Raw genomic sequence first — 22,225 nt, forward strand, 5'->3', positions numbered from 1 at the left:
CCGAGCTGCAAAACCCCCCAGTGATGTCCGCCAGGCTCCCGGCCGAGACCTAAGTGAGACTTCTCCTTGAGCGGTGGCTTCCTCCTCTGTCAAACCAGACTGGTTGAGGTGCCTCGCTCGGCTGGCTGCGAGGGTTAGAAACCTGTCCTACCTGGGCCCCACGCGCCGCAGGTCCGCCGTAGGCTCGCAGCAGGCACGCTTATTAAACACCGGCTACAGTTAGTAAGTCCCCCCCGCTTTGTAACTCGACAGGGTGCGAAGTCCTCTGCGCCGCTGGCGCCGCGGGTCCGTGGCGTCCGCGGGGACCCCGCCCCCGCCCCCCGCGCGCGGCGGGAGCCACCCTGTGGGGTTTCGGCGCGCTGACGTGGGCGGATCAAAGCTACTGCCCGCGCCTTATAAAGCAGTTGGGGCGGACCGCGTCGGAGACCGTGCGGCTCGAGAAGGAGAGCTCCGGCGAGCGGGCGAGCGCAGGCCCCGAGAGCCCAGCGCAGCCCCCAGCAGCCCGAGTCCGTGCTACAGTCCTCGCGGGACCCGAGCCGGCCGCCGTTCGCAGGGATCTCGGGCGTCCTGCTGCGGCCGCTCCGGGAAGAGGGCGCCCTCGCCGCCTGCACAGCCCGGAGAGCGCTCGGGTCCGCTGGGGGCCGCGCTCGCCGCTCCCCGGCCGGCCCGGGCGGCAGGGCACTCGGTGCGCGCCCGGCGAGCGCCCCGGGAGGTGAGCAGCGGCCGCCGGCGGCGCGCGGGTGCTCAGCGGGGACCTGCTAGGGCGGGGGCGTTTGAGTCCGAGGGGGACGGCGCGACCCCGTAGGGCACCGACTCCCGGGTAAGCACATCGAGGCCTCCTCCACACCTCCCCTCTGCGGTTCTCCGAGGAATCCCTGGGAGGAGCGCAGCCCCGCAGGGGCCTGGGGGCGCTGGCTTTCCCGGCCTGTATGCTGGAGGTGGGTTGTTCCGATCGTGCGGGCCGCTGCCAGCCTCCCCGGCCCCGTTCCCCGCATTAGACCCTCTCCCTCCCAGTCGGAGCGCGAATGAGGTCATGCCCGAGCCATCCCGGGGGTGGGAGACTTGGATAGTGAGGCAGGGCACAGGGCGTGTGTGGCGGGGCGGGAGAGGGTGGCCAAAGGCAGACGACTACCGCGGCTCGTACCAAATTGGGGAGTGGGGGCGGACGCCTAGCCTGGAGACCGACTCCCAGAAGCGGCACGGGAGAGGAGAGAACCAGGACTTTGTTTACAGACCTGAGCTCCAGGCTGGGGGGGGGGGGGGAGGTAGGGCGGGGGAGGAGGAGACTCCTGTCCCGGGACCGGAGGCACATCTGGAGCCGCCTCGGACATCTGGCTGAGCTCGCGCACGGGCACCACAACTCCCACCTTCTGGTGCTGAGGTGCCTCCATGACCACAGGATCCTTAGGCTCTCAGGGTCTGGCTCCAGAGGGGTGGCGGGAGGTGCCCGGAGTACTCCCACCCCACCCTTCCCACTTCCAAAATAACCAGTCTCGCGGGTAACTCGGCGCATCGTCCGCAGCCGAGCAGACAGATTTCGCAAGACTCTTGCGGCTGGGGTCAAACCCGGGTTGCCGGCCCGGCCTAGCTCCGCGTCGCAGGTAACCTTGAAGCGGTCGCTTGGCGTCACCGGCTCGCAAGGTCGGCTCTGCCAGCTGCGCAGCCCGAGGCTTCAGGCCCGGCCCGCGCCGACCTGACGCGCGGCGTAGACACTCGGCCCGGAGCGCCCAGCCGCTCCCGGTCCAGTGCGGGCTCATCCCGGTAAGGGAAGCTCGGCGTGGCCCAGCTGGCTTGGCTCAGAGGGGCGGCCGCCCTGGCAGCGGCGTTTGCAAGGACTTCCAGAGCCCAGGCCCTATAACCACCTGTTGGAACCTGACTGTGGCTACTGAGCTCACGGTGCACAGCCCGGGAGACCACTTCTCTCGCCCTCTGCTAGCGGGATAGCTTGGCCCTTAACGCCAGCGCGGGGAGGAAGGGACAGCCTGTCTGTCTCTCCCAAGACACTGCGCTTTGACGCGGGCCCACTAAGCTCCAGGTCCCAAGGGAGGCTCCGCTCTGGGCCTGAAGCAAGGGGTCGAGCAGTTCCGGGCTGACCGCGACAAGTGGATGTCTTACAGAACAACCAGCACTGAGAGGGTACTTACTCTACGCCTCGTCCCATCCCTAGACGGGGACACCGGGGCCCAGGAAGAAAAGGGGACTTGCCGAAAGTCCCACTGCGCGGGAGGCAGCAGCGGATCCCACCTCGAGCCCCGGCGTAGCGCCCCCTGGCGGGCAGCGGGCTCCGCGAGGCGAGTGTGCCCTGACCCTCGGGGTGCAGGCTGAGGGTGACGAAGCGGCAGGCGCCTCTGTCCCGGACGTTCTTACAAGGGACAGTTATAATCCGTCAGGACTCAGAGGCCAGGCCAGGCGCTGCCTCTCCCACCAACGTATTGGGGCAGTGGAGGGAGAAGGCCGGGACCACCGGGGACTCTCAGAAGGAGCCTGGAGTAACTGTAGGCCTGGGTCCCCGTTTGCTGTGACCGGGGCGGCCCCTCCTCTTTGGGAGAGTTGAGCTGGACATGGATCTCCCGCTGTGAGTCTGCACTCTCCTCTGTTCGCGTGCAGCCCCTTCCTCCTCCCCACTCTGGAATGCTGGGTGCCTGGTGGGGGCGGGGGGAGAGTCCACACTTCGGGATGGGGTGGGGGGAAAAAAAGAGACAGTGACTGGAGTTTTCATCTCTCCCCCCATATCCAGCCTGTATACTTCTCATTCTCAAGAGTGTGGTAAACTTTCATGGTCAGTAAGACAAAGGGTTTGGATGCAGGCTGGGTGGGAGGAGGGGGCTCAGTTACACTGAGAACCCCGCTGAGACCGCTAGCCTTGGACTCGGCACGTTTGTAGTGAGCGCCTCCGAGTCAGGCGCCTAGCGGGACACTGCGAAGGAGGAAAAAGACACGTAATTCAGGGTTTTCTCCCTGCTTTCTTCTGCGTTATGCCGCAAGGCTCCAGGAAACAGTGCGGTTTCAAATCTTGCGTGTGCTTAAGGCACACACGTAGACGCACACACTATACAGGTATTCGTAACAGTGTAAACTCAGGCAGAGGGGAACTTAAAGACCCCCAAGCTCCTGCGAGGCTTGAAAGGCTTCAGGAGACGCACGGTCAAGTTCAGTCCCTTGTTTTATGAAGGGAAACAGCCTGGGGATGGTGGAGGGCTCGCCCAAGCTCACACAGCCAGATGAGAACGACCCCTTCCTTCTCAAGCACCCCCCTGTAAGGCGGGTGCCTTCTTTTTCCAACTCCCCAAGCCCTTTAGAAAGGAATCTCTTTGTCTTTGTTCCTCTCCAGGGGAGAGGGGCTGGGGCTGCTTTTGTCTCCGAGAGAATGCCAGGTGTTGGTAAATTTGGGAGAAGCTGGGAAGGGAGTTAATGAGGTGAGGACGAAGAGAGGGAAGACCAAAAAAAAAAAAAAAAAAAAAAAAAAAAAAGATGGAGAAGAAAAAGAAAAAAGCCCCGAGGAGCAGCCCTGAGACCTGCGGGCGGGGTAACAGTTGCTCCGCGGCGCTAGGTCGCCCCCTGGTGGCCAGAGGCGGCATCGCGCCGGCCCAGTGCGCTCTACTGCTTAGCGTTGGCCAGGCTGTCCCGCGTTGGCTTGGGCCTGGGCACCGCCTGGCACTCCAAAAGGGGGCCGCTAGACGGGGACTTGGAGACTCAGGAACCACTGTACAAAGACCTCTGCCATTTCATTTCTCATCCCCCCCTTCACTGATACCACAGTAACCCCCCCCATTTCCTAGTCTTCTGACCATTCGCGAGCTCACGCGACATCTGGGTAGACGTAGGAATAGCACACGGGGCACGGACCTGCCGCTGACTGGGTGAACAAGGCCGTTTCCACATCCCCGGGCCGCAGATTCCTCATCTGTGAGATGGGGGCAGTGAGGGCACCTGTCTCGCAGGGCTGCTGGGAGGAGCAAATGCGATCATGTTAGGTGAACTTTATAAAGGCGAATTGTGTCTGAATCACCGTTGTGTCCCTAGTTTACAGGGGAGAAAACTCAGCGGGAAAGGAGAATTACCAAGCCCCTACTAACTAGTAATTAATATTTGGAGATAACGCAGATCCTGGGCCTGACAGATCTGCCCTCTTGCGCGCACTCGGCCTCCGCCGTGACTCCCTTCCTCCTCTCCTTTCGGTCCCTCCTGGTCAGTGTGCCCCGGGGCTCCCTCTGCCTCGGTGTCTTTCAGCCTCGGTCTCTGACCGGATTCCTCCCTCTCGCCGTCTCTGGTCCGGTCGCCAGCTTCCCTGCCAGTCCGCAGCCCGGGTCGCAGCCCGGGAGCCGCGCTAGATGGACACGCCCTCGGCCGCGCTCGGGCGACACCTAATTTGAGCCAGACGCCGGCTGCGTCCCGGGCTGTGCGGGGCGGGAGGCGACGCCCGCCGCGCGCTCGGCCTCCCGGGTCCGACCCCTCCTTTGTAATTTGAATAAAACGCCCCCCCCCCACCCGCAGCCCCCGCCCTGCGCTCCGCCTTAACCCGCCGCCTCCGCTCTCCCCGACTGCAGGCGGCGTGCTCGCTGGAAGATCGGCGGTGGCCGTGCCTGCGGCGGGACTTCGGTGCAGCTCCTCGAGGGTGCGACCCCCGAGCGCGCGTGCCGCGCGACCATGAGGGCGCGGCCGCGAGTCTGCGAGGCGCTGCTCTTCGCCCTGGCGCTCCAGACCGGCGTGTGCTACGGCATCAAATGGCTGTAAGTAGGGACCCCGCGTCTATGCAGCCGGGCTCTGGGACCGGCGGCTGGGGGTGGCGGCTAACGTTCAGCCCCCCCCCCCCCCCCCCCCCCCGGGGATCGGGTGAGCGTGCCCAAGACCCGGGAGCCGAAGTTGGTTTGGGGTCGTGGGCAAGTCACTCTTCTTAAGCCTCCTTTTTCTACTCTGTAAAATATTGTCCTTACCTCCCGGAGGGTTGTGAGGCAGGAGCGAGACAGGGCGTGGAGAACGACAGAATTGCCTTGTCCTGTGCAGCTGAGGGTTGTGCAAGGCCTCCACAGGGGCAGATGGAAAAAGCGTGGTCAAGGGCCCGAGTCAAGAGGGTCTGTGGCCCGCACGGGGGGCCTGTTCAATATCGTGTTTCCTTGTTAGTCTCCTGACCCTCGCTGAAGATTCTCAAACAATACTGACCCCTCCACCTGGGTGACCTTGGGGGAAGTGTCACTCAACTTCTGGGAGCCTCAGTGTCCTCTGTCGAAGGAGGGGGAGAGCCTCTACCTCACTCAGATCAGATGAGAAGCGGCTCATGAAAGAACTTTGAAAACTGTCAGATGCTCTGCACATGTGAAGGGTATTCCTTTAGATAGAAATTATTAATGGCTGGGTGGGTGGGAGAGGGAGGCTCTCTTCCATCCAGTAGAAGGGAGTGCCTGCTCTGTGCAGAGCTGTGGGCGTGCAGGGTGGGGGTGGGGGTGGGCGGGGGTGGAGAGGAGTAAAACCCAGCCCCTTCCTGGAGGAGCTGCCCTCTGGGCTGGAAGAGATAAGCCCAGGCCGTAAATAACTCCAAGTGCCCTAGGAGTGACCAAGGTGGTGTTGTGGGGACCCAGAGGAGGGGAGACCACCTGGTGGGGGGCACATACTTGGGACCCTGGGATGATTTTTCGGCAGTGGTGAGCCTGGGTCTGGCTTGAGGAGTTTCTGGGAGTTTGGTGGGTGAGGGCGGTGGGGAGGAGGGCACTTTGGGTGGAGGGACTCCCTGCGTGGTGCGGACATCCAGGGCAGGACAGGTCTGGAGACGGGGGTGGGGAGTGAGCCATGCAGATAAGAGAGGCAGGGACAGATTATGGGGGCTGGGGAGGGGCTATGGGGAAGTTTCGTGGATTAGCTGCAAGACAGGGCGATAGTGGCTGGGCCGCTAGCAAACAGTCCTGAGGTCACTGGCGCTGCCGCCCCCCGCCCCGGGGCTGAGTTATCGATTAATTGGTGATCCAGGAGGGTAACCCCATCTTCTGGCATCTCTTGTTGGCAAGGAGAAGTGTAGGCTTAGCGGCTCTTCGCTGCTGCTTCTGATTAGTTGTGTGAGGCATCAGCCACCTTCTACTGCCAGTACCTGGCACGGCGCCAGTTGGCGGGACCCTCTGATCAGAGAGTCCCCACCCTCCTCACCTGCCACACCATTTTACAGACAGGGCAGCTGAGGTCCGGGACATGGAAGGATTTGCCAAAGAGCACTAGGAGCGGCAGAAGCCAAGAACCAGGCTTGCCTCTGGAGCGTTGTGGGGGACACGGCTGGCATTCCCGCGTCACAGTGGGAATGCTGAGGCCCTGACAATGTGTGACTTGCACAAGCCCCCACGCTGGCAGGTGGCCACGTGGGGCCTGGAATAGATGGCTGGCTAAGCCCAACATCCATGCTGTTCCCACTGCACGGCCCCGGCTGCCACGAAAATGGATACAACTGGGTGTCTGCCTTACAGGAGCTCCTAGCCTCTTGGGGGAAATGGACATGTACAAATACAAAGTGGACTTCGGGCTGTGTCCTGGGAAAGGGAGTGTGGGGGCCCAGGGGAGGAGCGGTTAGGCCCATCTAAGGAAGGTGGCTTTGGGCTGGGCTTCAAAGGATAGGTAGGATTTTGATGGCCAAGGATGGAGTGCAGAGCAAGCATCTAGGCAGGAGGAAAGAGCAGGGACAAAAGCAGAGAGGCAGGACGGTGCATGTGGGGAAACAGAGAAACCAAGAATTATTGGAGCCTACTAGTAAATCCCGTCTCTGTTCCAGGAGCTTTAGTCACTTAATTTTGAGAATACTCCCACGAAATAGGTGGTATTCTTATCGCTACCATTTTACAAATGAGGAATCTAAGGTACAGAGAGGTTCAGTAACTGGCCCAAGATCACGCAGCTAGTTAATGGTGGCTGTGGGACCAGAACCCTGGGCAGGTGAGCTCCATTCAGCCAAACCCCTAGTTAGTGGTTAAACTCTTGCTGGAGCTGAAGATATAGGGGGAGGCAGGAGTGGAGGTTAAGCAGTGTGTGTGTGTGTGTGTGTGTGTGTGTGTGTGTGGCCAAGCACTGTTCTAAGTGCTTTATGGATATTGTTCATTTGAAACAATGAACCATAGGAGGTGGGTTCTGCTATCACCCCCATTAAACAGAAAAAGAAATGGAGGCACGGGGTCTCTAACTCACAGGGTGTCACAGCAGCAGAGGCAGGATATGGAGTGAGGCTGTCTGGCTCTGTGGCTTCTTGGTCTCAGGGAGCCCCAGGACAGTTGGGAATAGGGAAGTGTATTGTGGGGTGACTCACGCAGGAGACTCAGCTGTCCTGGGGTTGTCCCCGGGGGTCCTGCTACCCTGGGCTTTGGAAAGGGGACCGAAGATGAAAGGGGTCTCTGACCCAAGAACTGTAACCAGATGTGGCTCAGTGGCCCAGAATGTCCACCTGTTGGGGACCTGGGACTCAGCCTGAGCCTTGCCAGTTCGCTAGCCTCGAGCCACGCCTCAGGCATATCAATCCCTTCGGCCTCTCTGAGTCTCAGTTTCCTCATCTCAAAAATGGGAATGAGAGGTGTCCTGGGATCTGGGAGGCCTGGGTTCTAGCTTGGCTCTGCCTGATTGGCTGTGGACATGTCTGGGCAAGCCCTGCCCGTCTCTGGGCCTCCGTGTCCCCACTTGCACAATGAGATGAGGATACGGGGGCCCAGCAAGGGCCAGTGACCCTCTACTCCCAGATGAGAGAGACCTCAGCCACTGCAGTGGCACCTTGGCACAGGCCTTGCTTGTGAACTCTGTTCCCTCCTGTCCTCTCTTCCACCCTCTCCCCCCATATCCTCATCCCCAGATATACCAAAATGTTTTCAATTAGGGGTCTGCTGCAGTGAGGCAAGCCGGAGGAGATGTCCAGACGGGCAACTCCCCCGCCTCCCACCATAATCCTTGATTACCTCCCCGAGGGGGACTTAGTTAGAAACGGTCATTACCACTAATTACCAGATGACCGCATTGCCCTCCTCAGGAGTGGAATCCGCTGCCTCCTGCCTCCTGGTCTCCCAGCCTGCACGCTGCGGCTGGCCGCTCTGTGCACATCACTCTCTCCAGCCGCTCCTGGCCCACCAAGGATCTCCAGACCTCTTCCTATCTGTCCTCTGCCCTCCTTGGCAGTCTGGGCCTCATCTGGGAGCGTCCTCACTGGGCTGTCCCTTGTAGTACCTCCTCTCACCGCCGGCTGGGGAGGCAGAGGCTTATTGACTCCAGAACTGGACAGACTGACACCCTGAGTGGCCCAGGTCCTCGGGCAGCAGGGGCACAGAGCTCCCCTCCCTCAGCCACAGCATAGGGTTGCTCAGGAACTGCCAGAGCTGAGCTCCCCAGGGAAAGCCTGGGCCTACATTGTCCACTTCTTGGCTGGAGCAGGAACCCAGGGAAAAGACCCAGAACGCAGCCACACTGCTTGAGTGCCCACTGCATACCTCGTACCGTGCGGGGTATTTTCTTGCATACACCATATAATCCTTCCTGTTGTGAAACCGCAAACTGGCTCAGAGGGGAAGGAAGACATCTGGGCAAGGATGAAGGGCAGAGTGGGCTCAGGACAGGCTGAGTGTTGACTGCCCCCAGCCCAGCAGAGAGGGGACCCGGGAAGGAGAGGCCAGGTCTGCGGAAAGATGGTGTCGGGAGGAGACCGAGCATCCAGGTACCAGAGCTGTGCCTGTGTCCTCCTCTGTACAAAGTGTGTGTGGGGGGTGTCATCCCCCAGGCTGCCCCCTCGGGGTGCTGTGAGAAGTGGATGGGGCGAGAGATTCTGCCGAGTGGGGAGTGCTGTGCCTACATGGGGTAGTGTGTGCCCAGTGTTTGCTAGGCACAGGTGGAGGGGCTGGACCAACCAAGAAACAAGCTGTGTGGATGACGTCTGCCTCTGTGTGGCCACACCTCACCCAGTATGGGCTATGAGGATTCTGCCCGGAGGTTCCCTGAGGTGACCTGGCATAGACAGGCCTCAGTGGCTCAGAGGGCCAGGGAGGACCAGATGGCTCACTTTAGCTCAAGCAAACAGGCCTAAGATCTGCACCCAGACATGCCAGACATTTCTCTGCTCACAGTTGGGAGGACAGGGACGGACCAGGGGTAATAGTGAGGCAAGACTGTCTGAGATACCCACAATCCATCTGAGGGCTGGCTTGTGCCACCCAGACTGCAGACATCACATCAGGGCATGCCCGCTTGTCCTGGGTCGGCTTCCCAGGCCTCTGGGAAGACTTCTGTACTTTGGAGTTGTAGGAGGGGTGGGACATGGCGAAGTGAGAGGCAGGGGGGAACAAACTAACTTATTAGGACTTAATGTAGCACCTATTTTCTCTCTTGGGCCCTCCAAGACCTCTAGGAGTTCCCATTTTGTAGGTGATCCTCAGAGAGGTACAGCAATTTGCCCGAGATTATACAGCAGATAGAGGGCAGTGCTGGAGCTAGAACCCCTCTGACCCTCTTTGGTCCAAGATTCACCTGGCAATAAGCAGAGGCCATCCCGCTTATGGATGTTCAAGATGTTTTACGTATGTTATGATACGGAAGTCTTGCCATCAGCTTTTAGTTTAGAAATTGTCATTTTGGGGGCTCGGTCGGTTAGGCAACCGACTCTTGATTTTGGCTCAGGCCCTGATCTCACAGTTTGTGGGATCGAGCCCTGCCTTGAGCTCTGCACTGACAACATGGAGCCTGCTTGGGATTCTCTCTCCCTCTCTCTCTGCCCCTCCCCTGCTGGCTCACTCCCTGTTTCTCGCTCGCTCTCTCTCTCTCAAAATAAATAAACATTTTTTTTAAAAAAAATTATCATTTTCTTATAACAGATGAGGACCATGAGGCCCAGAGAGGTTCGGTAACTTACCTATGTCACACAGCTGTGCCCTAAGCCTGGGCTCTTCCCTAGGCCAGCCCATGAGCTGGGTCATTACTGTTGAAAGGCCTGTGTAGCCATTAGACTAGGGGCTCCTTGAGGAAAGGATCTGTGTCATGTTCATTATCAAATGAGTCCAGAAAGAGCTGGTGCTTAGTAAATATTTCTTCCACAAGTAGATCAAGTTCATTTATTCATTTAGGTACAAGAGCAAGGGGAAAGGCATTCCTGGCATCAGGAAAAGCCTGGGCAAACACATGGTAACAGGGCCGTCCCTGTTAGAGAAGCCAGGAGTCTGGTATGGCCAGATATTAGGGCACGCCGGGGACGAGGACAAGAGGCTGGAGAGGGCTTAGGGGACCAGGTTTGAGGCAGCCCTTGGCTGTGACTAAGTGGGTACAGGAAGGAAAAGACCACCAAGGCTGTGATTGTAGTAACTTTCCTTACTGGGCACTGACCAGCTGTGTCAGCCCTGGGCAGAACACATGAGGCTCACAGAGTTACTCCCCCAGGTAATGCTGAGAGGTTGCTGGGCTAGGAGAGGCCAAGAGACTTGTTCAAGGTCACAAAGGGAATGACACATCCAGGAGTCTACCCTGGCATGTGCTGTTCTTTAGCAAGGTGCTACCTCCCTTAGGATGTCGGGGCAGGGGTTCTGGATCTTGGCCTCACCAGGTCTCAGCCCTGACCCTGGGTGAAGACCGTGGGGCTCGCAGCAAGCAGGGCCCACAGCACTGGGGCTGCAGATTGGCCCATCCTTGTCCCCGGCTCCTCCAGGGTCTCTGCTAGATTGCTGAGGGCCAGCTGGCTCTGGGGCAGGGGATAAGTCTATGCAGAACCCTTTAAGGCTGTTGGGGTCCCTCTACCCTGCGCTCAGAGGAGGTGCTGCCTGATGCAGTCTGCTCCTCGGAGAAGGCCTGGGGACAAATGTGGATCCAGGACCCCGGTCCTAGAGCCTTGCAGTCCCAGTGCCTAGAACCAGGATCTGGGAAGCTCTTCAGTCCTATAACATCACCACGTTCAAAGGGACTCCCAGGCCAGCATTTCCCAAAGCATGGATGAGGTCAGTGCCTCTCAAACAAAGGGCTTTGTGCTCAGCAAGGACTCCAGAGTTAAACAAAACCAAGCCTGTTGTGTTGCTTGGGACTTCTCAGGGCCTTTAAAATGCAAATGTGCATTAATTACTCTCCAAAGGGAAACATAGTAGATCATGTTCCCCAAATGTGCTTAACCATGGATCCCTTCTTTCAGTGTCTCACTGGAACACGTTCTGGGAAATACACTTTTTAGGTACGGACACTGAAGCCCAGAAAGGGACAGTGATTTATCGAAGGGCACACAGCAAGTGAATGACTTAGTCCCATTTATTGCAAAATTGAGTGGCTGTTTTATCCTTTAATAAATCCCAAGCATGTGTGTGGAATTTTACAGCCTAATAAGTAGTTTAATAATTAAATGAAGCAATGTATGGTAAGCTCCTAACTCATATGTGCATCTAGTAAGCGCTCAATTAATAGTGTGTATTATAATGATACTGATTGTAATAATCTAGCATTTAGCACAGTGTCTGGCCCATTTGGTGTTCAGGGTTGAATGAATGTTAAATAAAGAGTAATAATTCACAGCCGTGTGAGAGCTAAATAAAGCCGTGGGTGTGCACACTTTGTGGGCTGTGAAACTGTTTATTGTTAATATAATTACAGTAAAGTGTAGGTAGGATGGAGGTCATGATCCTGCATTATGAATGAGGCCCTGGCCCAGAGAGGGACAGCGATGTGCCCAAGGTCACAGGGAACGGAAGGGGGAGCCATTGCTCTGCTGGGGCCAGGTCTTTGCCTCTTGGTTTCCAAACTCCTTCCAGCAAAGGCCCCTGAACCCATTCATTGCGCAAGGACTGGGAGCAGTAGGGCAGGTGTAGGCAACGTGGCCCCTCACGCTCTGTCTTTCCTTCTCTTGGTTGTTGCCCTTCGGTGGTGTGCAGGGCGCTGTCCAAGACCCCGGCGGCCCTCGCGCTGAACCAGACGCAGCACTGCAAGCAGCTGGAGGGGTTGGTATCTGCGCAGGTGCAGCTGTGCCGCAGTAACCTGGAGCTCATGCACACCATCGTGCACGCCGCCCGCGAGGTCATGAAGGCCTGCCGCAGGGCCTTCGCGGACATGCGCTGGAACTGCTCCTCCATCGAGCTTGCCCCCAACTACCTGCTTGACCTGGAGAGAGGTAGGGGGCCGGCGGGGGCTGCTAGGGCCCACGGAATGCGTGCAGGTGGGGAAGGATGAATTCAGGCATCAATATATGTGTGTTTAGATAGGTGGGTGAATTCATGGACGGATGGGTGGATGTTGATGGCTGTGTGATGGGTGGATGAGTGAAGAGGTGGGTGATGGATGGATGCACAGAAGAAAACAGACGTGGATGGGCGGGTGGATGAATTAATCGTAGACACCGGTATCTGGGCATGAACTGATGAATGAATAAACATATAGTGAGTGAATATAGGAGTTGCAGGGGAGCCTGAAATGGTGGCACAAATGCCTGTGTACCTAATGCGTAAAGGGAAGGATGAAATAAGGCCGAGGAGGCTCTTGGGAGAGGCGTATGTGACAAGAAGACAGGAAAGCCACCACCGGGCAGACAGGTGTGCCACAAGGTAATTCTAGACCGAGGTAGTTCTAGACTGAGGATGCTGTGAGATGCACAGAGTGATATAGGAACCCCACTTTCTGGAGCAGGTGGCTTGCGGGGTGGACTTGGGGGTCCTATGTACAGTCAAGAGCCTTTTGATGGCCAAAAGTGCCCCAATGGATCTCATCTCTCCTCCCGCGTGGCAACAGCTAAGGATTGTATAGCACTTGACAAAGCTTCCTTCCTTCCCGAATTATGGGAATTCTAGAGCGATCCTGTGAGGGAGGTATTATCATTTCCATTCTACAGTTAAGGAAACTGAGGCTTGAGAAGGGGAGGTGACTTGCGTGGACCTGAAGCTAGGACCCCCTACAGCAGAGGCACATTGGGCTCTGTATTAGTTTTCCCAGGATGCTGTGACAAGGTCCCACAAACGGGGCTTCAGGCAACGAAACTGTATTGTCCCAGAGTTCTGGAGGCTGGAAGCCTGAAACCAAGATACCAGCAGGGCTGTGCTCCCTCTGACAGCCCCGGAGAGGATTCTTTCTTGCCTCTTCTTAGCTTTCGCTGACTGTCCCCAGCCTCAGTGTTCCTTGGCCTGGGGATACATCACTTTAATCCCTGCTTCTGTGTCTCTGTATCCAGAACTCCCCCCTTCCTATAAGGACGCCAGTCATTGGATTAGGGCCCACCCTGACCCAGTATGACCTCATCTGAGTTCCATTACACCCGCAAAGGCCGTGTTTCTAAATCACGTCATGTTCACAGGTACCAGGGGCCAGGACTTGACTATATCTTTCAGGGGGACACATTTCAACCTACAGCAGGCTCTTTGCACACTTGTCTGCCCCTCGAGTTGTGAGTTCTTTGAGGAGTAGCCCCTAACACTGAGTGCAGGGATGTAGGGGGAGATCCGGAATGGTGAAGTGTGTGGGAGCAAGGGTGCCTGTGGGTGTGTGGGCTTTGCCGGCCTCTGGGAATGAGGGTGAGTTTGTGATGAGTGCACAAATCAGCTGGTGTATGTGTGGGAGAATGGACTGACGACAGATTAATGTCCCTGGTGCTGTCCTCCATCTGGTGGCAGCCTCTGTGCCCGGCTGGCCCCACAGAGGCAGGCAGGGGCCCAGGAGGAGGCCCTCAGGCCTGGGTGGGGTCCTGTGCTCTGTCCCCCCGCCCCCCCGCCCCGAGCTGACCCAGCACCTCCCCACAGGGACCCGGGAGTCAGCCTTCGTGTATGCGCTGTCGGCGGCCGCCATCAGCCACGCCATCGCCCGGGCCTGCACCTCCGGCGACCTGCCCGGCTGCTCCTGCGGCCCTGTCCCAGGTGAGCCACCCGGGCCCGGGAACCGCTGGGGAGGATGTGCGGACAACCTCAGCTACGGGCTCCTCATGGGGGCCAAGTTTTCCGATGCTCCTATGAAGGTGAAAAAAACAGGATCCCAAGCCAATAAACTGATGCGTCTACACAACAGTGAAGTGGGGAGACAGGTAACCACCCACCCCACCCACCCCAGATAGTTGTGCCTCTGCCAGGTGGCCAGGAAAGGGCCACCCAGTGTGCCCTGATTGGGGGGGGGTGGGGGACGGGCCCGATCCACCCACGTTGAGTGCTCCCGGCCTCCCCCGGCTCTCTCTCCCCTCTCCAGCCGCTTGGGGCTTGCCTGGCTCCTCCTTCTCTAGGGGGTCCACTGGGGTTTGAGTTGAGAATATTAGTGGAGCAGAAGGGACACTGAGCTAGGAGTCAGGAGCTCTGAGTTCCCATCTTGGCTCTGGCACTAGACTAGCTGTGTGACGTTGGGCAAGTCACTTCCTCTCCGGGCTCAGTTGTTTCTGTCTATAAAATGGGCTGGGTCGGTGCTCTTCAGTCCCCATCAGCTGTGTTCCTCAGGCTCCTCCTGTGGGGTCCTGAGCAGAGGCTGGGTATGGGAGGAGGCATGGGGAGGGCCATGGGGCAAGAACCTTAGCCTAAGGGGTAGTCTCCTTGGCTCTAACAGGGACTCCCGCCCAGGTCCAAAACTCAGTTTCCCCTCAACGTTTGTTACGATCAGTGTTTCATTAATCCCTCACCTCATTCCACAGAAGGTTGGGGTGAATGCGTAAGTGAATGAATGGACCTCTTTATTTTTTGAAAATGAAAAAAACAACTTTATACCAAACTGCGTGCCAGGCACTGAGGTGGTGCTTGGGGCGTTTTCTCTCCCGTAGTCTCCCCTGTGGGGAGGTGCGGCTACCCCCTTACACACGGGGAGCTGGGTGCCTGAAGGGTGGAGAGTCGGGTGCAGATGGCATCTCATGGCCTCCTCCCTGCAGCCCCATCAGGCCCATTGCACAGAGGCAGCCAGTGAGGCAGAGAGAGCTTAGGTGGCTTGGCTAAGGACACAGGGTGCGATGGAGCCCAGGTCTGTGGACTCCAAGTCCGGAGGTTTCCACGTCCTCACCTTCCTCTCTCATTGGTCTCCCTTATAGAAGGATTCTGGGATGTCCAGGCCATGTTTGGACAGTTGGGGAAACTGAGGCCAAGAGACACTATGGGTCCATAGCAGAGCCTGGCCAGGGACCCAGGGCTCCTGTCTCCCAACCCTGCGGGCCTGCCCCCATCCTTGGGAACTCAGCCTCAGTCCTACTCCCTGCCTGGCCTGAGCTTCGTGTATCCAGGAGCACAGCCATCTGGTCCCCCGGTGCAGTCAGGACAGGATACTCAGCTGCCGGGGCACATCGGGCCTGTCCCTGGGGCCCTGTTGCCAAGGAGCTGGTTTCCCTGGGACCATCTGCAAAAGGACCCAGTGCCCTCTCCCGGCCACAGGGCTTGTGTGTCTGGCACACAGCGGGCACCAGGAAACTCTGGGCCCCTTCCCACCCATCAAAGCTGAGGCACTAAACATACCTTACCTCTCCTTTATGACTCAAAAGCGCCTCGATGCCCTTGGGAGGTTGAACATGCCCTGCATTTGGGTTCATCTCATTCCTGTGCTCTTCACAGGCTTTGCTGGGCCAAGTCCAGATTTTAGACCCAGTGGACTCCCTCAATTCTTCACTACCTGGCACTGATGAAGGAGATGGAGCCCTGGGACCTTGACCACCTCCCACACTAACTCACTGAATGATTTGGGGCAAGTCTCTGCCTGCTCTGTGCCTCAGTTTCCCCATCATTTGAAGGCAGGGGTAGGCCCAGGGGACCCATAAGCCTTGCAGCTCTGCATAGGGCAGGCAGGAGGGCAGGCCCAGGCACAGGGATCCAAGTCCCATGTGCAAAGGAGCAGGGAATAGAACGCAAAACTGAACTGCCTGCAGAAGACATCTATCGAACTCATGCCCCTCAGGTACACATGAGGAAGCTGATGGGACAAGAAGATGATGGGACAGAGTCACTTCTTTAGCCAGGGCTAGAGTTCCCTGAGCCCCAGAGCCCAGACCTCCCCCCTCCACCACAGGCATTAGACTGATTTTTCAAACCAGTGTTGATTTGACTTTCGTTAGTTCACAAAACCCTTTCATATGCGTCCACTCTTTGCATCCTTGCAACCTCCCTGGAAGGTAGCGATTATGCGCGTGCTCTGCACATATAAGGTAGAGGGGCTGAACAGTGGAGGGCTTGCTGAGGGTCACCAGGCAGCAGAGGGGAAAGGCCAGCCAGGCCAGGGAATGTGCCTCCCCACCCCATGCACTTACTTCCTGCCTCTTCTTACTGTCCCCCTCCCTTCCTTCCCTTGCCCTTCCTTCCTTCTCTTTTCTCCCTTTTTTTCCCCAGCAAGCTTTTAGGGAATCCCAGTTTTGTGCAAGAGAAAAGCATGGAGCAATTAAAAGGCATGGCTTTTGCAACTGCCCTCAGACCTGAGTTCCAATCCCAGCTCTCAGATTTTCTAGCTGTGCAGCCTTGAGCTTGGGGTTTGGCCTCTCTGAGCCTTTGTTTCCTCTGTTTAAAGTGGGGAAAATAATAATACCTCCTGTGAAGGACTGTTGTGGTGATTAAGCCATGTTATATGTTAGAGCTCTTGGCATCTGCTGTCCCTGCAAATGCCACTCCCTTCCTGTCCCTCCCCGCTGCCCCCCACGTTGGAGGAGGAGCTGAGAATCTAGGACATCTCCCAGCTTTAGAGCCAAAAGCTCCCTCACTTGAGGCCTAGAGCAGACGATGACTCCCTGAGAGCACCCAGCATGCGGAGGGGTGGGGGCAGGGTCCCTGGACAGGCCAGGCAGCGGGCTCTGGCCGCCCAGCCCGACGCCCTCCCCTGTCTGCAGGCTCTGCGCGCCTCTCTGGAAATGAAGTGTAAGTGCCACGGGGTATCTGGCTCCTGCTCCATCCGCACCTGCTGGAAGGGGCTGCAGGAGCTTCGGGATGTGGCCTCTGACCTCAAGACCCGCTACCTGTCAGCCACCAAGGTGGTGCACCGACCCATGGGCACCCGCAAGCACCTGGTGCCCAAGGACCTGGATATCAGGCCTGTGAAGGACTCGGAGCTTGTCTATCTGCAGAGCTCGCCCGACTTCTGCATGAAGAACGAGAAGGTGGGCTCCCATGGGACGCAAGACAGGTAAGGGCCTGCTGTCACCCTGGCAGGAAAGGGTCAGCTAGGCTGCACATGCCCCACCCCAAGGCACACAGTCTGGGCTCAGCTGGCATTTGGGGGAGTGGAGTCCCTGCCCAGCTGAGGGAGGTGGCCCCAGGAATGTTGAGCAGGGGTGCCTGGGTCCAAGGGGCCCGCAGCAGAGCTCCTGGGAGTGGCTGTTGTGTACCTTGCCCGGGCAGGGGCCCCTGGGGAGTGGAGGCTGGTGGGAGCTCCCTCCTTCCGCCTGGTGGGGGAGATGGGGAGAGACGATGACCACACTGGGAGGCTGGCTGAGAAAGAAGCTGTCCCACGTAAGACAGGTCCTCAGTGTTTGTCAACTGAATAAATGAAGGGTAAATGTCATGTCACCTGGTCATTGGACAAATAAGGAACTGAGGCACAAGGGGGCAGCAGCCAGCCCACAGCCACACAGGCAGTCTGCACAGAGCCGGGACAGGGCCGGGGCAACTGCTTTTCAGAAGGGCAGCAGGAGGGCAAAGCGTGCCTGCATTCTGTGGAGACAATGCTCCCGCGTTCCCACCTCCCAGGCCCCAGCTCTCTCCCCCACCGATCCCCAGTTTAACAGCTGGAGCTGGGGTCCCTACATCTGGTCCCATCACTGCTGCTGAAGCCGGCTTAGGACAGGAGAAAGAAAGGGGCCCAGGGGTGATTGCAGACCTACTGTGTGCCAGGCTGGGCTGCTGAGGATTCAGGGCAGCAGCATTTCCCAGAGACCTTTTGGGGGCAGTTAGTCCTGAAATGGTGTAATAGAAACAGTTCTGCAATCAAATATGATTGGGAAATTCTCTTTGGCGACTTGCAAGGCACGAGAACATTTTAAAGGCTCGAAGGAATCCCACAGTAAAGAATCTGCCTAAGCCAACGTTTCCCAGAGGTGTTTGCTGTGGAACTTTTTTATTAAGGAGCCCCTAATAGCATTCCACAAAACTAGTGTTCTGCGGGGTTAAAAGAATATTGAACCAGAGTGAGGGTGTCTGAGAACGTGTCTGGCACATAGTTGGTGCCCGGCCAGCATCTGCTTCCTCCGCAGCCCACGTTCCTGTCTCCAGGAGAGGGGGGCTGGTTTGGGGGGCTCCATCGTCACAGGCTAGGGCAGCAGGCTCTGTGAGGAGGCCTCGGCTTCCATCTGGAGGCCAGATTGAGGGGGTCGGGTGGAGTGAAGATGGAACCGGGTCAGGCCAGGGAGACAGGAAGGAGCGAGAGTCTGGTCTGAGGCAGCCAGGGTGGGTGGGGTGAGGATGGGGTTGGGGGGGGGGTAGGATGGGGCAAAGGATTCTAGAGCCCAGAGAGGCTGGGGAAAGGCCAGAGCAAATAGAGGGTCTCCCTGGATCTGTGTGTGTGTGTGTGTGTGTGTGTGTGTGTGTAGGACAGTTCCCACCCAGTTGCCGCGGCTTCCTACCTGCAGGACCTTGAGCAGATCTCTTCACTCATCTGAGGCTCAGTCTCATCCTCTGTACAATGCATAGGGTTCCACAACCCTCAGAGGGTGGCCGACAATCTCCTGTCACACTTACGGAGCAGCTCCTCCTCTGCTAGACAGCGTCAGTCCCATGGGAAGGGCTCACTAATGGCGATCTCCCATCCCCACCCCCAGGCTGTCAGGGCTCCGCTTTCCCAGGGCCCCCACTCTGCCCCTCGGGCTTGCCCTACAGCGACTGATGAGGAGGCCCCATCCCGCAGCACCAGCTGCCTCCCTGGCTTTCTCAGAATGCCTCCCCACGCTTGCCACCAAGCAAGCCTGCCACTCTCAGCTTTCCGCCATTCCTCTGAGGATGGGCTATTGTGGACATCTGTATCAGTCAGCTTTTTCTGCAGTAACAAACAGCTCCAATATCTCAGTAGCTTACAACCACAGACGCTTTTCCCATCTATTTATTACATGAGGCTCTGGCAGGCACACAGAAGGGTGAGAGACAAGTGGTCAGATTGTAACAGAGAAAAGCCCAAGGGTGAGAGAAGTCCAGAGGTGCCCTGACCCAGCCTGGACATCAAGGAAGGCTTCCTGGAGGAGGGGGAACGTGAGTTTTACTAGGTTAGGGGATTCGGGAGTGCAAGGGGTGGAGGTAAATGAGCTTTGTTACTGTAAAAAGAGGTGCATGGGTGGCACCTCTCTAGAGGCTGGCCCCCTAGCTGGGGACAATGCTCTGCAGCCCTCCTCAAGGCCAGCTTGGTGAACTGAGACCTCATTGGCAGTCAGTATTCCAAACCCTGGCCCTCTTGTCATGTCTTTCCCAGCAGCCCCTGCGCTAATAAAACCTGCCCTGGGTCCCTGGATCTTTCTCCAAGCCCCACTCACCCCCACCCCCTCTCTCAGGCATCACTGCATACCTCAACTGATTCTAGGGTTAGAGACCAGGTTTCAAACATTGCATGTCAGGGATCTAGAAGTAAAAATGAAACTCTTCCTTCTTCCTACTACCCTTTGTCCAGAGGCCTCCAGGATAAGGCTGAGGGCCATTCATGGTGTTGATAACTAAACAAAGTCACCTCTGTTAAGTGGCTTGCCCTAAGTAACCCAGCCAGTGAGCGGCAGAGATGGGGTTTGAACCGTGGTCTGTCTGGCTCTGGGGCATTGTGTTCTTCCTGCTGTTTCTTCCTTCCCAGAACTGCTTGTAGCCCCCATATGCGGGTCACTGTCACTTCCTGCCTCTCCCTTCAGGCGCTCCCTCCTTCCCACCTCATGGCCCCTTCCCAGCACAGGTCTTGGCCTCTCTTTCTCAGCTGCTGCCTAGCCTCCTCCCTGGCCTTCCTATCCCTTCCATCTGTTCTCACGTCTTAGGTTAGATCAGGTCCTTCGCCTTTGCCCAGGCTGTTTGTTTTCTTTGCCCCCAACTCCCTTTCCCTCCTCCCCATCTTAGATTTCTGCTGGTCTTCTGTGAAACGGCCTTCTGTGAAATGACCCCTCCTCCTCCAGGAAGCCTTCCCAAACTTTTACAGTCCCCATGCTCACACTGTGTGACTCTGGGCACGCTCCCTCTCCATTCGATGGCTCAGTTTCCCCATCAGGAAATACAAGGGTTGAATTTGGTCAGCTCTAGAACTTGCCCATGCTGGACATTCTAGGATTCCTGGGTCCGCATGGCTGTGGGGACCCAGCTGCGTGCCATAAAACATCCCTGCTAGCCTGAGCCCACCTAGAGGATCTGCCAAACTGCAGTTAGATATTGGGGTCCCATAGGGGCCTTCACTGTCTTCTCCCACAGGAATGGGATTCAGAAAGAAATGCAGCCCCTGGAATCCTATGGATTCTCTGCCCTTAGGGTAGGTGGAGCATGTGAGAGATTTGGTTTCAGGACCCCACAGATTCCTGTGAGAACTTGAACGGGCTCTGCTCTTTGCTAAGCCCATCACCATCTGTAAAATGGGTATAATAATTCCACTGACCAGGGACCCCGCATGCCTCCTAGAAGATAAAATATGGTGGGGGGGGAGAGGGGGGGGTTGCTGACTGGCACGCAGGGCCAGTGGTTGGCAGACCCTGTCTCTAGATGAACAGTGTGCCACATATCCACTTTGCCTCGCATCCAGTGCCATTTAGTCTTTTCCAGAACTTACTTTGGGATTCTAAATGTGAAAATGTTCTTGACATTTGGGACAATATAATTAAAGATCAAATATGAAGACAGGATTATCAGAGCGGTTTGAGGCTCCTTCAAGTATTTAGAAGCAATAGAAAAAAAAAAAAGACACCCCTAAGAAAACAAACACGCCCATCATTTCTCGTCTTGATAAATGCCTATTAGAAATACAAGGAGAAGCGAGAAGTACTGTTAGGGAAGGGGATTACCTAAAATTCCCCAAAGATCAAGACACCTTCCAAGAGGGACGCAGCCGCGGGGTAGGGGGAGCCTGCGGGTGCCCGGTTGGGAGCATGCGCTCACCCGCTGTCCCTTTCCTCCCCGCCGCAGGCAGTGCAACAAGACGTCCCACGGCAGTGACAGCTGTGACCTCATGTGCTGCGGACGCGGCTACAACCCCTACACGGACCGCGTGGTCGAGCGGTGCCACTGCAAATACCATTGGTGCTGCTACGTCACCTGCCGTAGGTGCGAGCGCACTGTGGAGCGCTATGTCTGCAAGTGAGGCCCTGCCCACCCTGTGGGGACTTGTGGAGGCCCAGCCAGGGGCCCGGAGACACCCCGTGGAGTTTTTCTTGGGAATTCCAGATGCCAGGCATGGGAGGCGGCTTGTGCTTTGCCTCCCCTTGGAAACCGCCAGAAACAGAAGGCCCGGCCGCTCTGGAAGGAGGGCCAGGACATCAAAGGAAACCGACAAGATTAAAAATAACCTGGCAGCCAGAGCCTGGGAGTGCCCACTTGCTGCCTTCCAGACTCGTCTAAGAAGCCAGGGGTATGAGTTGGGCAGGACTGGCATGGACTTGACCTTTCGCAGCCGGAGACGCCAGCCTCCCGGGAAGGGAGGTCTGCCTGCCCTCCTCAGAATGTCTGCAGGCCCAGCCCTTGCAACGACCCCCGGCCCACCCCAGGGTCTGAGCCTGCTGGGCATACCACATGGAACCACTAGCTTGGGTTGTAAATGTTTTTTGTTTTGTTTTGTTTTGTTTTGTTTTGTTTTCTTCCTCTGGGATGTGGGAGCTACAGAAATATTTATAAAACAGCTTTTTCTTTGGGGTGGCTCGCCTCAATTCCTCTTTATATATTTTATATATATATATAAATAAATATATATAATGATCTATATTTTAAATAAGCTTTTTAAACAGCTATATGGAATAAACGGTGAGAGAACCCCAGCCTGCCCCTGCGGTTTGTAACCTCCACAAGGGAACTCAGAAGGTCCTGGGGCTGGCGGGGTGAACTCTCGGATTTCCAGGCAAGGCGGCTTCCCGATTGATGTCCCGAGCCCCCGGCTCTGGCCCCGATCGCCCCGTAAGATCTCTTGGTCAAGGGCGAGGACAGACGTCTTGAAACATAAACCCAGCTGGCAGATTCTTTGTTCCTCTGGGACACACATGCAGGCGCGCACAGCCAGGGCTGTGTCGTCAGACCTGCTAAGCTCGCTTCGAGAGAAAACCTACCCCCCGGGGAGCTGGGGACGCAGACCTCAGGGAGGTGGTGACAGACCGAGGCTCTGGCCGGCCCTGGTGGGTGTTCTGTGTGACTGCGGGGGAGGCTTTTCCCCTCCCTGGGCCTCAGTTTCCCCATTTGTAAACCGG

At 57.3% G+C, this 22,225-nt stretch overlaps 1 protein-coding gene across 2 annotated transcripts; it reads left to right on the forward strand.

Annotated features, from left to right (window-relative positions):
* Positions 1-404: 404 nt before the first annotated feature.
* Positions 405-21,749, forward strand: WNT11 (Wnt family member 11). Of its 2 annotated transcripts, XM_058690356.1 has the most exons (6): positions 405-712; positions 4,548-4,730; positions 11,841-12,076; positions 13,692-13,969; positions 16,721-17,013; positions 20,958-21,252. In XM_058690356.1, the coding sequence occupies exons 2-6, from the start codon at positions 4,648-4,650 to the stop codon at positions 21,130-21,132; spliced, it is 1,065 nt and encodes a 354-aa protein (XP_058546339.1). In that variant the 5' UTR covers positions 405-712; positions 4,548-4,647; the 3' UTR covers positions 21,133-21,252. The 2 variants fall into 2 exon arrangements, with proteins under 2 accessions (XP_058546339.1, XP_058546338.1); XM_058690355.1 differs by lacking the exon at positions 16,721-17,013 and having other exon boundaries at positions 407-712; positions 13,692-13,805; positions 20,958-21,749.
* The last annotated feature ends 476 nt before the right edge of the window (positions 21,750-22,225 follow it).

The sequence above is a fragment of the Neofelis nebulosa genome, chromosome 10 (genome assembly GCF_028018385.1).
Source record: "Neofelis nebulosa isolate mNeoNeb1 chromosome 10, mNeoNeb1.pri, whole genome shotgun sequence".
NCBI lineage: Eukaryota > Metazoa > Chordata > Mammalia > Carnivora > Felidae > Neofelis > Neofelis nebulosa.

Coding starts and splice junctions, on each gene's coding strand:
- WNT11 (XM_058690355.1), top strand. CDS start 4,648: ATGAGGGCGCGGCCGCGAGTCTGCGAGGCGCTGCTCTTCGCCCTGGCG. Junction 4,731..11,840: donor TGCTACGGCATCAAATGGCT/GTAAGTAGGGAC, acceptor GGTGGTGTGCAG/GGCGCTGTCCAAGACCCCGG. Junction 12,077..13,691: donor CCTGCTTGACCTGGAGAGAG/GTAGGGGGCCGG, acceptor ACCTCCCCACAG/GGACCCGGGAGTCAGCCTTC.